Source organism: Phalaenopsis equestris, unplaced genomic scaffold (assembly GCF_001263595.1).
Source record: "Phalaenopsis equestris unplaced genomic scaffold, ASM126359v1 Scaffold000297, whole genome shotgun sequence".
In the NCBI taxonomy this organism is placed as follows: domain Eukaryota; kingdom Viridiplantae; phylum Streptophyta; class Magnoliopsida; order Asparagales; family Orchidaceae; genus Phalaenopsis; species Phalaenopsis equestris.
In genome coordinates, this window is record NW_018164739.1 from 3,353,569 (window position 1) to 3,368,974 (window position 15,406).

Genomic DNA, 15,406 nt, shown 5'->3' on the forward strand with positions numbered 1-15,406 from the left:
GATACTTTTGAAATTGGCAATTTTACTGTAGTATTTCATGCTGTTATTACCATAGTTGCCTCTGTGAAAACGTTTGGCTCTCCTGTCTGATTTTGAATAGAAAAAAAATCTTAAATTTCATTTAGTTCTCATAATAGAATTTTACATTGATCTGGTTTTGGGTTGCTTAAATTCAGATGTTCTACAGGTAGGATTTGATGCTCTTTATTTTTCTCGAATTGACTACCAAGATAGAGAAACACGGAAAAAGTTTAAAACTCTCGAGATTGTGTGGAGAGGATCCAAGACACTTGGCTCTTCATCTGATGTGAGTGATGATTTTATTTATTGATTCTGCAAGCCGAAGTAATTTTTCTTGATCACATTTATAGCATGATTTTTTTTTTCAGGTTTTTACTGGCATTTTCCCGAAGAACTATGAACCTCCTCCTGGTGGTTTTTATTTTGAGGTTAATGACAAGGACCCGGTCATTCAGGTAATGTGCTTTTTAAGTTTCATCGGCAACTTTGAATAGTTACCTATAGGAATTCCTTATTTTGCTTTTTCTCACCGTAGGATGATCCTCTTTTGTTTGATTACAACGTGCAAGAGCGAGTTAATGATTTTGTTGTTTCTGCTTTATCACAGGTCAGTAAATCTATTTTTTTATTTAACTACTTTCGCTTTCTACCTTGTCGCTTGGCTTTTCACTTTGATTGATATAAAATTTTTACATTGGTGATGACAACAGTATGCTTTCTTATGGGAGTTTATAGTTTTGGCGTTGAGTTTAGGGTTGTAGCTTTTTGCATTTTCTGAAGTATATGAGGTGCACACTATTGAGGGTGGGATATTCACCACTTTGGAATGTAGTGGAGTTATGGGGGGTAAGTGGGTAACATGACTAGCAAATGAGAGTATCACCTCATGTAGCACTCAGCACGACTAAGGTTTGGAGAAGAATTCATAAAGCTGAAATCAAATAATTAGGATTAGGCTAAATGATGATGAAAGTACGCTTAAGGAGATCTAGACATAGATGCACGTAATGTAACGCAAAGTAGCTGCTTTGAAAATTGTTGATTTCCACACTAGAAAACATGGAGGAACATGCCTTTGTTACGCCGGTTACTCAACCGGTCCAGACTGGACAGGTCGAGCATCAGCCAACCGACCCGCCTCAATTGTCCAAGAGCCGAGCGGCTCTGCAGGGAGGTGAGCCATGTCAAGGAGCAGCGATCGAGGTATCCAACGAATAGGAGGGGCCCATGAGGGTTGTAATCACGTAGGTAAGGAGAAGATTTTAAAGAGGGGTTTGAGGGGAAGTTTGAAGGGGTTTGAGAGGGTTATCTTAGGACTAATAACCTAGGCTTTGTTTTTATTTTGTTCTAGCTGCGGTTTTCATTCTTTTTTTTTTTGGTGTTTCTAGCGACATCTAGGGTTTGTGGAGAGACAATCTACTTATCGAACAATAAATCATCATTCTATCTTGCTTGTTTCTTTGGTTGTCGTGAGAGCAGTCCCCGTTTGAGTTTTTCTACATATATATTGCAATTTCGTCGTTATTGTTTGTTGTTTTTGGTTTTAGATATATCAAATTGATATCAGAGCAAGATTTTGGAGGGATAATAAAGAAAGTGGATGGCTCAAAAGAGAATTTGGGCAAATCAGATTGGGAAGAACTTGTATTCTTTCATAGAGAGCCGAATGGAGAATGTATTCAAGAGTATATTAGAAATGCAGGAGATGATGAAGAAGCCCATGTAGATGCAATCCAAGGCTATGTTGTCCGCTCAAGTTGCAAACGCTAACGAAGGGATGATCAGAGAATCCTTTGCCAGATCAAAAGGGAAGGAGATCGAACGAGAGGACAATGAGGAGGATATCATCTACTACCAATAACGTCACCCTAGGAATCCGATGAGGGGAGTGGAGAATTTCGATGGAGGGGACTGGGCTGAAAATTGGAGGGATGGTGCAAGGGACACAAAAGAGCATGAAGGAGTAAGGAGGGAATCGGGAGTTGGGTATGGCTATGATCGAAGGAGGGAGTTTCAGCCTAAACACATGGGGGGAGGGGGGAGACACGAGAAGAAGAGGAAGTTGCGGTGGAGATGTAAGGGTCAGAAAAATGAAGATACTGATCTTTGAAGTGGAAGATGTGCATGAGTGGGTGTATCAGGTGGAGTAATACTTTTCAGTCAATGAGTTAAACGAGGAAGAGAAGCTCATGGCGACGTAATTATGTTTGGAGAGAAATACTCCAGCATGGTTTCAGTGGATGGAGACAAGGTATCTGATGCATTTGTCGAAGTAATTAAAGGATTGCTTTTTGGGGCATTTTCGAGCCATTCAGAAAGGATATTTACACGAGCAATTCTATGCTCTAACTCAGGAGAATATGGTCACGGAATATGAGGAGAAGTTCAAGCTCTTGTCAGGAAAACTTCTTGAAAGGCATGAAACCTGAAATCCAAGTGACCATCCAACCATTGAGATCGCATGGGCTGAGGGAAATGATGGAGCTTGCCTAGATGATGGAAGGAAGGAACAAGTGAAGAAGACTGACAAAGGCGGTAACACGAGGATTCTACAAGAGTGCCTCAATAGCCACGACACCAATGACCTAAACAGTGTCATTTTGAAAAGAGACGTCGAAGAAGAATACGGGGACCTATCCTAGGGGCAAATTCAAGCACCTCACAAGTGCAGAAGTGTAGGAAAAAAGAGCAAAATTATTATGTTACCGCTATGAAGAGAAGTGTCTCAGGCCACCATTGCAAGAACCGCACCTTCAGATCCTTTAAGTTTAGGAGGAGGTAGAGGGCAAGGAATCAGAGGAAGACACAGTGGTGTTGGAGGAGCATCTTCACTAGGACATAGCATAGGCGCCCCCAATTCACTAGTGGGATTTATTCTGAATCACACCATGAAAGTGGGGGTGGATTGGAAAACAAATGATTGTGGTGTTGGTGAATAGTGGAGTTACATGTAATTTTGTCTCAAATCAGGTTATGGATCAGTTAGAGTTATAGCTTGTGACTATAGAGAGTTTCGACTTCATGATGGAGACTGGGAAGGTGGAGAAAAGTCAGGAAATTTTTAAGGGATTGGTTATGACACTGCATGGTCTACAGGTGGTGGAGGACTTCTCGCGAACTTTGGCAGCACAGATATGTTTCTGAGGATGAAATGACTACAGACGCTTGGGGAGATGAAGGTGGATTGCAAATCCCTGACGATGAAGTTCCAAGTGGAGGATAGGAAAGTGATGCTGAGAGGAGTTGCTAGGTTATGCAAAACCATGGTCTCTCTCAAAACCATGGCCGGGACGATATAGGGAGCAGGGATGGGCTACTTGGTGGACTTGCAAAGCATTGAGGAGGTCTAGGACCTCGAATTGTCAGAGTTCTCTTAAGGGGTCCAACAACTCCTATACTATTTTACGGACATCTTTCATCAGCCAAGCGGGTTATCATGTCCTCCCTATCAGTGTCAGATCATACCAGTATCCTCAAAATCAGAAGGATGAGGTAGAGAAGTTGATCCGAGAGATGGCCGAGGCTGAGATTATCAAACTCGGTGTGAGCCCCTTCTCCAATCCAGTCCTGTTGGTGAGGAAAAAAGATGGTAGCTGAATGTTTTGCGTGGGCTATCGGGCTTTGAACAAGGAGAGAATATCAAATAAGTTTCCCATTCATGTGGTTGATAAGTTGCTAGATGAGCTTTGTGGGGCAATCATTTTCTCAAAAATCGATTTTAAGTCGGGATATCATCAGATTAGGATGAATCTAACGAATGTGTACATGACAAAATTCAGGACACATGAAGGACATTCTGAGTTCTTGGTGATGTCATTTGGCCTCATCAACACCCCGATCACATTCAGTTCTTCATGAATAGGGCTTTTCAACCTTACCTCCGGAAAATTCGTCTTGGTCTTTTTTGATGATCTTGTGATCTACAGTCGTATATAGACAACATGTGGAGCATCTGAGAACAGTCTTGAAGAAGTTGAGAGAGCATTAGTTGTATGTCAATTTGAAGAAATGGTCTTTTGCACAACTACAAGTGGAGTACTTTGGGCATGTGGTGACCAGGGCAGGAGTAGTAGCAGACCCAACCAAGATTGTGGATATGATGGACACAGAAGCTTGAGGAGCTGAGGGGATTCTTAGGTCTCACTAGATACTACCGAAAATTTGTGAAGGGTTACGGCATGATAGCATAACTACTTACGGAACAACTGAAGAAAAACTACTTCAAGTGGGGGAAGCCGCAACACATGCCTTCGAAGATCTGAAGAGAGCTATGAATAGTGTACCATTGTTAACACTTCCAGATTTCAGTAGAACAATTGTGGTAGAGATAGGTGCATTAAGGTACAGGTTGGGAGCAGTACTCATGCAGGACCAGCGACACATTGCTTACTTCAGCTAGGTGCTTGCCGTTAAGGCGAGGCTTAAGTTATTATACAAGCGGGCACAGCTGGCTGGTACGACAATTTCTTGTTAGAATAGATCATAGGAGCTTGAAGTACTTGTTGGACAAGGATTGGTGACTGAGGAGTATCAGAGGTGGCTATTTGAGTTGCTGGGATATGATTTCGAGATTTAGTTCTGCCAGGGTTAAGAATTAAGCCGTAGATGTCCTATCGAGGAAGGTGAAGGAGCCCTATCTGACATCCTTATCAATACTCTTGGTCCTCGATTGGGAAACATTGTGGCAGGAGAGCGAGCCAGATAAAGGACTGAGGAAGATACCGACAAAGATGCTACCTGATCCAAACAATCATCTGGGATATGCCTTGAGGGGACAACAACTACTCTGCCAGGGGCTCTACCAGGGGCGGTTCATATTACCAAGGGCATCAAAGTATCCCACGACTGTTGTAGGAGTTTCACGACATCACAATCAGAGGGAATTCCTGGGTGCAAAAGACATACAACCGTTTGTCGGCAGAGCTTCACTAGGTGGGCATGTGCAGAGACGTAGAATTTATGGTGGCGCGGTACGACGTGGGCTAGCAACATAAATACTTGACCAGGGCGTCAGAAGGGTTGGTATGTCCCTTAGCATTACCGAAGAAGGTTTGGGAAGAAGAGACAATTGATTTCATAGAAGGGTTTCCACGATCAGAAGGGTTTACGGTGATTATGGTGTTAGTGGATCGCTTGAGCAAGTATGCACATTTTATTCCATTACGTCACCCCTACGCTGCGGTTTCAGTCGCTACAGTGTTCATACATGGAGTGATCCGTTTGCACAGAGTGCTAGAATCGATTGTATCATACAGGGACAAGGTGTTCCTCAACCAGTATTGGAAGGAGCTGCTCAAGTTACAAGGAACAATTTTCAAGAGGAACACATCGTATCATCCTCAAAGCCAAATCTAGATAAAGGTGGTCAATAGGAGTGTGGAGACATACCCGCTTTATTTTCTATCAGATAAGGCGAAGCTGTGGGCCAAATACTGGTATGATACTTCGTATCATATTGCAGCGCAAACCTCTCCTTTCAAGATTTGGTGTGGACGGGGTCCACCCCACCTGATACACTATGGGTATAGTACTACACCGGTGTTCAGTGTCAACCATTACTTGGAGGAGGGACAAAATATTGATGGAGCTCAAGGGGCATTTATTAAGAGCTTAACATATCATGAAGAGGAACGTAGATGGACATAGGAGAGAGGTACAGTTCAAACTGCGAGACATTGTTTACTTGAAGTTGAGGCTGTACAGGCAGAAGACATTGGCCAAGTAGAGGAGCAAGAAACTTTCACCACGATATTTTGGACTCTACGAGGTGGCGGAATGCATCGGAGAAGTGGCCTACCATTTGAGGTTACCACCATTATCAACATTACACCCAGTTTTCCATGTCTCACAATTGAGACGAGTGATCAGAGACCATAGCCATCACTACCCCTGATGATGACAGAGGACATAGAGGTGATTCTAAAACCCTTAGAAGTTGAAGGAATATGCCGCGGAGGGGCGGGAGCAAAGTAGGTACTTATTAAGTGGAAGGGTCTGCCAGGGTATGAAGCAATGTGGGAACTCTATGAGGTGATTTGAAGTCAGTTTCCATCATTTCTCCTTGAGGACAAATGCTTCTTTGGGAGGGGAGTATTGTTACGCCAGTTACTCAACCGGTCCAGGCGGGGCTAGTCGAGCAACCGACTCGTCTTAGTTGTCCAAGGGCTGAGTGGCTCAGCAGGGAGGTGAGGCACGGTGGGCAGCAGAGATCGAGGTATCTAACGAATAGGAGGGGCCTATGAAGGCTGTAATCACATGTGCAAGGAGGAGAAATTAAAAGGGGTTTTGGGGGGAAATTTTGAAGGGATTTGGAATGGTTATATTAGGGCTAATAACCTAGGGTTTGCTTATGTTTTGTTTTGGCTGTAGTTTTCCTTCTCTTCTTGTGGTGTTTCTAGTGACGTCTATAGTTTGTGGAGAGATGATATACTTCTCAAACAACATATTATCATTGTATCTTGCTTGGTTTTTTTTTTTTTTTTGTAAGAACAACCCCCGTTTTAGCTTTTCTACCTTCCTATTGCAATTTTTTTGCTGTTTGTTCGCTGTATTTGGTTCTGAATTGTGTCAGCCTTGTGCTTGAGGATTGCAGTTGCTTTGAAATGGTTGACCAATTGCAAAAAAGTAAAAAAACAATAACCTAACCTACCTATTGCAATTTCATTGCTGTTTGTTCGCTGTTTTTCGTTCCGAATTGTGTCAGTCTTGTGCTTGAGGATTGCAATTGCTTTGAAGTGGTTGACCTTCATATTAGAAAAGTAGGAGCTTGGTATTAGTGACAGATGATCAGAACATATATTTCTCAATTTAGGGAACCATAAATCCTAAATTCTCAACTATGTTATCGATATGTTTTTTTTTAAAGAATCGGTATTTCTTTTTGAATCAGTTTTTTACTTGTAGTTAAAATTGTACTACCATGCTGCATTTCTTTTTTTTTTTTTTTTTCAGGCAAATATCACTAGAACAAATCATATAATGTTCACCATGGGAACTGATTTTAAGTATCAATATGCAAATTCATGGTTCAGACAGATGGACAAATTTATTCATTATGTTAACCAGGTAATCATCTACTCTGGATGAGACTGAGCTATTTGTGCTCTCTGTTTCATTATTAAACTGGCTGCAATTGACTAGTAATTATATTATATCAATAATTTACTTTTCCTGTTTATTAATCTAGCTGTCATACTGGTTTGCATTGCAAAGTTGAACCTACATAATTGGTGTTACCTTATGGCGGTTATTAGGAAATAATATTAGGAATCCTTATTTTAAGATGAGAGTATATTTTCAGAAAATATACATTTATTAACTCTTGAATACATTTATTCATATTCATCTTGTATGTCTATAAATAGAATGAATAAAATCATCAATTTATTTTCCCACAATATTGTATTAGAGCATCAAACCCCTAACTATTTTTGTGATCCTTATTTATCTAATCCCGATCTTGGTAAGTTACCCTAGCCTGCATTGCATTTCCTATTAATCCTGTAAGCTACGTATATGTGCTAATTTCATTTGTATGCTTGTTAATCTGTCACTCTCTCAGGTTGTGTGAAGTAAGTTATATGACTCATCTTTTGATAAATTTAAGATTTTATATATGTATCATTGGTATTTTCTTGTATATGTTATCATCTCCATTTCTATTGTCCACCTTGTTTCAGGATGGCCGAGTTAATGCCTTGTACTCAACCCCTTCTCTGTACACTGATGCCAAATATGCATCAAATGAAACTTGGACTCTCAAGACGGATGACTTCTTCCCGTGAGTTGAAATCCATTGGATTGTAGAAATTTTTGCAGATCATTTAATTCGTGTCTTTGATTAGTGGCGAGTAACACTTAGAATTTACAGTTACGCAGATGGTCCAAATGGATACTGGACAGGATACTTTTCAAGTAGGCCTTCTTTCAAACAGTATGTCAGAATGTTGAGCGGCTACAATCTGGTACGTCATCTGGTCTCCTTGATATGTCAACAATCTGACGACATATAAAACTAAGTATAAAAAATTTCTGTCTATAACCAGGCAGCCAAGCAGCTAGAATTTTTGAAAGGAAGGGACAGCTCAGGGCTCACCACTGACAGTTTGGCTGATGCTTTAGCAATTGCTCAACATCATGATGCAGTTAGTGGAACTGAGCAACAGCATGTGGCAAATGATTATGCTAAACGACTATTTATAGGCTATACAGAGGTGACGAGTTACATTTAAGCAAAGGCAACTTTATCTTGGTTCCATTATTTTTATTCCATTAATTTGCAGGTCACCGTTGCGTTTTAATGTGTTTTAAGCAGGCTGAGAAGCTAGTTGGGTTATCACTTGGTTGCTTGACAGAGTCTTCGTTAAATTCGGATTGTTACAGCCCGAAAACAAATTTTGAGCAGGTATGATTTATTGAAGCGTAAAATGCAATGTGTCGTTATTCTTCAGTCATAAAATTATCAGATAAGCTTAAGAATCGATTTATAATTTACATACATATATTTATTACAAGCTCTGTTGTCTAGGATCTTGGTGCAAGATTTGTCAACAAATTTTCTTATTAATTTTCATGGATTTGATGTTTTCAAATCTTTCTTTGTACTGGAAGTTTTTGTGGACTTCAAAAATTTAAGCCCGGCTTCTCTTTCAGATTTATGTTTCCGGGTTGAAATTTCATAATGCGGATTAGGTCTTAGACAATACATTACTCTCAGATTTTGTTCTTATTTTGCAAAGACTTGTTCCAGATTTCTCATAGATGCAAGCACATATGTTTATTACTCTTTTTTGTGATGAGAGAACTTTTGACTAAAACTATTCATTAGGCATTAAACACTCAATATATAATAGCAATAGTTTGATTTTAGATTGAGAAATTTGTCATCTTTTGACTAAACTGGGTACTGAGAGGAATGATGATAAATCCGATCAAAATCTCGTGATTCTATTTTTTTTGGGTTATCATGGATCTTGGTTTACATAGTAGAGATGGTAGTTGACTCAATTATGACCTAATTTTTTTGTTAATATGTCATTCAGGCGAATCTTATAAATATGGTGCGAATATTTGTTTATGAGAATAAGTAGGCCTTTGTTAATAAAGGATTTTATGTCATATAAAATGTAATTTATAACCTATCTCTAAAACAAAAATAAATCATTGGAGAATTGACTGGCTTTGGTTGCAACCATAATGTAATGCTATTATTTTGCGGCAAATCAATTGGTCAAAGGTATCAAGTCATAGTGGTTCTCTTTTGACAACAAAATTATATGATCAGAGGACTTGGATTTGTTCTCTTAGATCCATAAAATCTTATTGGATGATGCAATCCATAGTTGCTGACAAAGATGCTTCTGCTATGTTGGGTTGATATTGGGAATCGTGACGACTTAGGATCTTGGAATCATGAGATCTTTATCTGGTTCATCATTGTTTCTCCTAGCATTCTCTTTATGCTCGAGGTGCTAAAACTTATATAAAAACCAAAGTCTGCTGCTACTATACATTGAATTTTCAACGTTTAACGTCTAACCTTAATTGAAAGTGCTCTTCTATTATCGCAAGCCCTTATGGTAAATCTTGAACCTCAGATCTAAAAATCCTTATAAAATGAGGATGAAATCTTTGGGCAGTGTCTTTATTTACTATCTAATCAGTCTTATGAAAATTTGACCAATAGTAATCACCGAGGCTTTCAACAAGAGTCCGAGGCATGGATATTTGGAGCCCATAATAAATAACAAAATCTATACACTTTTAGATCATGTGCATGCAACACTAATCTTCAAATTGCCTTGGAAAGCTTGCAAACAAATTGCATGGTAGCATCATATAAGTGTATAAAAAATAATGTATTATCAATATGCGTGCATATTATCAAAATTATGCTCTCTTGCACTCTGACCAACATGTTAAATGCTTGATTATATAATATAAGAATGTTGCGTGAGCGAACATAAAATAATTTGAAATGCTTGTATGTGTTTTGGTGGATGTATCAAATACTTAAATTTAACATTTGAGAATGCTATGTAGGCTAACATTTATTTTCAACTTGAAAAGAGTGCAATTATTTTGAAAACTCAACTTCATTTTAAAATTAAATACTCAAATTTGGTAATTAAAGCACTCTTGTCACGATCCGACTATGGAGCTTGGAATTACCAAGGTGGAAACTGTTGGTCGGATAAAGAAAAACTGTTTAACAGTTTATTTCATAATTAAAATGGAATCTAAAACACAAAAGCGTCGTTCTATCTATAAAATTTAAAGTTACAATAAGTTCTTATAAATTTTTAAATATTTATAACAAACATAAAATAAAAACTAATCTATAGTATGTATCAACCGGTACTTCTCGATACCTGTACATGTACTCTTTACGGTCTTTTTAGCCTAAAGTTGGTTTTCGAGTCAAATGTTAGCAACTGAATGTTTGAATTAAATTACTTAGGGGACAAATGTTTCTAAATTACAATACTTTTTATTTTAAAACATTTTTTAAAAAATTCAACAAACATTAAAATGACCGTGGAAAGTAAAAAGAGTAAAGAAAATAATTTTTTATTTATTTTTATTTATTTATGTTATAATTTTTATTATTAGAAGTCATCATCTAACCGTATACTTTTAAAAAAAATAACATTTTTTTAATCCACCATTAAAGTAGGTAACCATTTTCATTTTCATTTTTATTTTCGTGCAAAGGTACATTCCATTATCTTGCTAGTATCATTCATTGGTGACTTACATATGCATGCATATATTATATTTTATTTCTTTTCTTGCATTTAAAATTTAAAAGAAAAACATTAGTTTTTGCAAAATAGTAAAAAATAAAACCATGTGTGGATAAACAAAACTATTCTAATATAAAATTATATTTACCTTACTATACAGTGTAGTTTGCTATGCTTTTCTTGATCAGTCTAGCCTTTTGGGTGCACCTATAAAAATAATTTAGACTTAATTAACTCATACATAGTTTATTAGAGGTATATGCATTTCCCAGTTGAAACAGGTTTTTTAATATTTGGATCGTTCTCTCTGATTGACCACCTGTTTGTGGATGAAAAACTGTACTGAATGTCAGTTGAGTACCAAAAGCCTCTTGAACTTTTCTCCATAATTTGGATGTGAATCTATTATCTCGATCTGAAACAATGGACTTTGGGACTCCATACAGTTGCACAATTTCATCAACGTAAATTTTGGCCTATTTATCCATAGGTTTGATATGCAAGAAATGCACAGACTTGGTTAGATCATCAATAATCACTCGTAAAACATCACGACCATGCATCAATCTTGGTAGCCCAACCACATAGTCCATAGCAATGTACTCTCATGTCTATTATGTTATAGGCAACAATTGCAATTGCCCACTCAGTTTCTGATGCTCAGTCTTAACCACTTGACAAGTTGGACATTTCCACAAACTCTTCTGTACTATGCTTCTGTCTTGACCACCAGGATAAAACTTTTATTTTTTATACATCTTGTTGCTTTCCTGATGTATTGTGTAGCCTAAATAGTGTAACTCATGTAAGATTTCTTTTTGTAAATCATTCACACCAATATAAATAGTGCAACTCAATAATTTTTCTTTATCGATCTCATATTTATTCAGCTGACCCACCTTCATCTGGTCTAATATTTTCTGAAATTTGTATTCTGTGGCAATGCATCTTGTATTCCATCCTTCAAATTTGACTGATTGATCATCTGATTTAACAGTGCAAAACGTTCATCATTTGGTACAACTATTGATAAACACTCCATATCTTTAATTAATTCTTCTTGCTATGTGATTACCCAATTAACGCTGCTACCTGCCTTCATGCTTAGTGCGACTGTCACATTATTTGCTTTTCCAGCGTAATATTGTTTTTTCAAATCATAATCCTTAATGAGCTAAAGTCATCGTTTTTGCCTTAAAATCAACTCTTTCTTTGTGAAAATAAACTTTACAGTTTGGTGATTCGTGAACACTTTACACTTAAGTCTATATAAATAATACATTTATAACTTTAAAGAAAATTCCACTGTTGCCAGCCTTAAGTCATATGTTGGATAATTCTTCTCATGATTCTTCAATTGTCTATAGGTATAAGTAATTACCTTTCCGTGTTGCATGAGCACACATCCAAGTTTTCCTAAAGATGCATCACTGTAAATTCTGAAGTATTTTGTTCTAAAGGGGATCACCATTACTGGAGCTGTCAGCAAGCACATCTCCAACTTATGGAAAATTTCCTCACAACAATTTGTCTACTTAAATTTTTTTTGCCTTTTGAGTTAATTTAGCCGAAGGCATTGCAATCTAAGAGAACCCTAAACAAATCTCCTATAATAGCCTACCAACTCTAGCAAACTTCGAACTTCTGTAACAGTAGTTGTTTGGATCAATCAACTATGACTTTAACATTGTTTTGGTCCAGATACATTCACTACTGATAATAGGCCCCAAGAATGTTATGCTCCTCAACCAGAATTCAGACTTTGACAACTTGGTATGTAACTGGTTCCCCTTCAATATTTGCAAAATGATGCGAAGATGATCTGCATGATGAGCTTCATCACTAGAATAGATTAGAATTTTATCAATGAAGGCTACCACAAATATATCCAGAAATGGTTTAAATATTATCTTCATAAGATCCATAAAAACGACATGAGCATTTGACAACTCAAGATGCATCACAACAAATTCATATTATCCGTATTTGGTGTTGAAAACTGTCTTTGCTGCGTCTTTTTCTTTAATTCTTGACAGGTGATAATATGAGTGTCGATCAATCATGAAAAATACAATATCTCCTTCCAATTGATCAAAAAGATCATCACTCCTTGGCGAGAGATACATGTTCTTAATTATGAGTTTGTTTAATTCTCGATAATCAAAACATAACCTTAAGCTCTCATCTTTTTTCTTAAGAAAAAGTACTGGGTCTCCCAAAGTGGAAGTGCTTGGCTCAATAAATTCTTTCTTTAACAAGTCTTGCAACCGACTCTTTAATTCTGGTAGCTCCTTGATTGTCATTCTATGAGGTGCTCTCGCAATTGGTTCTACACCTGATATTAAATCGATAGAAATGTTATATCTTTTATTGGAGGCAAACCTGAGAAATCATCTAAAAATACTTATGGGTACTCATTTAGTACTGATATATCCTCAAACTTCTTGGATTTTTTTGTAATATCACTGACTCGAGCTAGGAAATTTTTGTATCATTTTGCTAACAATTTGCATGCCTTTAAACTGGTTATCATCATTAATAGGACTTTTCTATCTCCCACAAACTTGAATTCTTATTTTCCAGAGATAATGAATTTGACTATCTTTTTAGTGCATGGTTGTGAAGTAATTAGATAGTCAATTCATCTCTAGAATCACTTTGAATTCGATTAGTTGTAAAAATACAAAATTTGCCTTTGAATTTCTATCACATATTGTCATATTTACACATCTTCTATAAGCCATTATGAGGGACCCATTGGGTCGAATGACTGATAAGGCATCAAATATCTTAAATGAGCCCAATCCTTTGAATATTACAAGCTCTTTAGAGATAAACAAATGTGATGCTCTAGTATCAAAGAGTTCTAACCATTTTTTTTTGGATAAATATAAAACATATAGTAGGAGAATATAGAAGTGTCAAAATAAATAAAGATTTGACAGATCTACTAAAATAAAGAAACACCTATAATACGTCAGGTGGATTCTCTGCTTCCTGCCGAGTCAATGCATATACTATAGGTTGTATATTCTGACGAGTTTGATTCAGAGTTGAAGCTAATACTGACAACTTGGCTGAACTCTTTTTTGTTAAAATTCTCCTAAGAAGGTGGATCACTAGCTTTGGTATCTACAGGAAGCCTCTTACTTAAAGTAGGGCACGATCTCACTATGTGTCATGACCGATGACACCAATAATTGGTAACAGTGCCCGACAGACAGTCTCCTCTATGTTCCCTTCCACACTTAACACAATTAGGCACACTAATGCTGCTGCCAGTGCCACTGTCTGTATCACTGTTAGGCTCAGACCTCATCTGGGTAGATTGCCCAAATTGAGCAGACTGAGTGGTCTGTTCTGATCTGTACCTATCATCTCATCTTCTCTTCTGCATTTTAAAAATAGTATTATCATTTTATCAATTATTGTTTTAATATTCATTTTCTTAATTTCAATAGTCATACTACTTACTGTTAAGTGATGTGTCTCTCTTTATTTTGTAATGTTCTGCACTGACTATTTGCTTTTAAAATATAGAATGTATTAATATGAACAATTATGTTTCAAATAACATTATTATACAGGGGTAGAATGATCATTTCTCTAGAAACAACTGCAACATAATTGTTTTCAAACTGCAAAAACAAACAGATAGCCAGTTTCTCCACAGCCGCTTCTACGTAATAGCTTCCTGTGGCCGCTGCTGCGCAGCGATTTATTATTAAGCTGCAGCTGCCCCTAACAGATCCTTAGTTAACTCTTATTCATTTCTAATCTTTACTACTATTAATTTCATTTATTTATAATTTATCTAATGAATTAACTAATTATTGAATTATATAAATATTTACATACATATATATTATTTCTAATAATAATCCTAGATGAATATTCACACTTCCTTATTATTTCCAATAAAGTGATCTTGTCACATTATTAGCTTAGTATTAAGCTATTTCATCATAAATCCTAATATATATGATAATATGTATTACATTTAAATCAAATAAACTTTTTAAAGTTCAAATTAGATAACATTTTTTTAAACTTTTAACATAGCTTAATTTTAATTAATTAGCACAATTAACATGTAATCATTAAAATTGCTCTTAGTCCCTGAAATTTTTCATTTTTCCTTTTCCAATTTGGCCTTCTTGCCAACATCCTTAAACAAAAATTGAACACAATCTAATTAATTAACATATAGGGTTTCTGAATATTTAATTCAATTAAATTGGAATAAACTTTTCTAATTTAATGAATCAAATTTCTTACCTAAGTTGCAACCTCTCAATTTCTTTCCACGGTTCAGCCATTCTTCGTCGATTCATGGATTCAAACTCTCCATTAAAAAACAACGCCTCTTCGATCGATCGTACCCCTTCCCTTTTTCATCTTCTCTTGGTTAGGGCTCAGTTCCCTCAACAAATGCTCACAAGCGTTCTATTACGCATGATCAAGCAACTATGGAGCGTGAAATTAGCTTTAATGAGTCGCTCCTTGCTTCCAAATCACTTAAACACTCGATCGAGTGATTTATCCACACAGAGGCCCCGTTTGGGGCAGCTTATTTGTGCGGGCGGCGTTTTGAAAACGCCGCCATACCGTTTGGTTCGCAATTTTTGATGGATTATTGA

At 36.9% G+C, this 15,406-nt stretch overlaps 1 protein-coding gene across 1 annotated transcript in view; it reads left to right on the top strand.

The window, feature by feature from the left end:
* LOC110025245 (alpha-mannosidase At3g26720-like) overlaps positions 1–15,406 on the top strand; it is a 54,318-nt gene that overhangs the window by 2,781 nt on the left and 36,131 nt on the right. Inside the window, 8 exon segments of the mRNA XM_020725594.1 lie at positions 188–307; positions 390–476; positions 557–628; positions 6,973–7,086; positions 7,701–7,801; positions 7,892–7,985; positions 8,067–8,234; positions 8,336–8,425. Coding sequence (XP_020581253.1) covers positions 188–307; positions 390–476; positions 557–628; positions 6,973–7,086; positions 7,701–7,801; positions 7,892–7,985; positions 8,067–8,234; positions 8,336–8,425 — 846 coding nt within the window.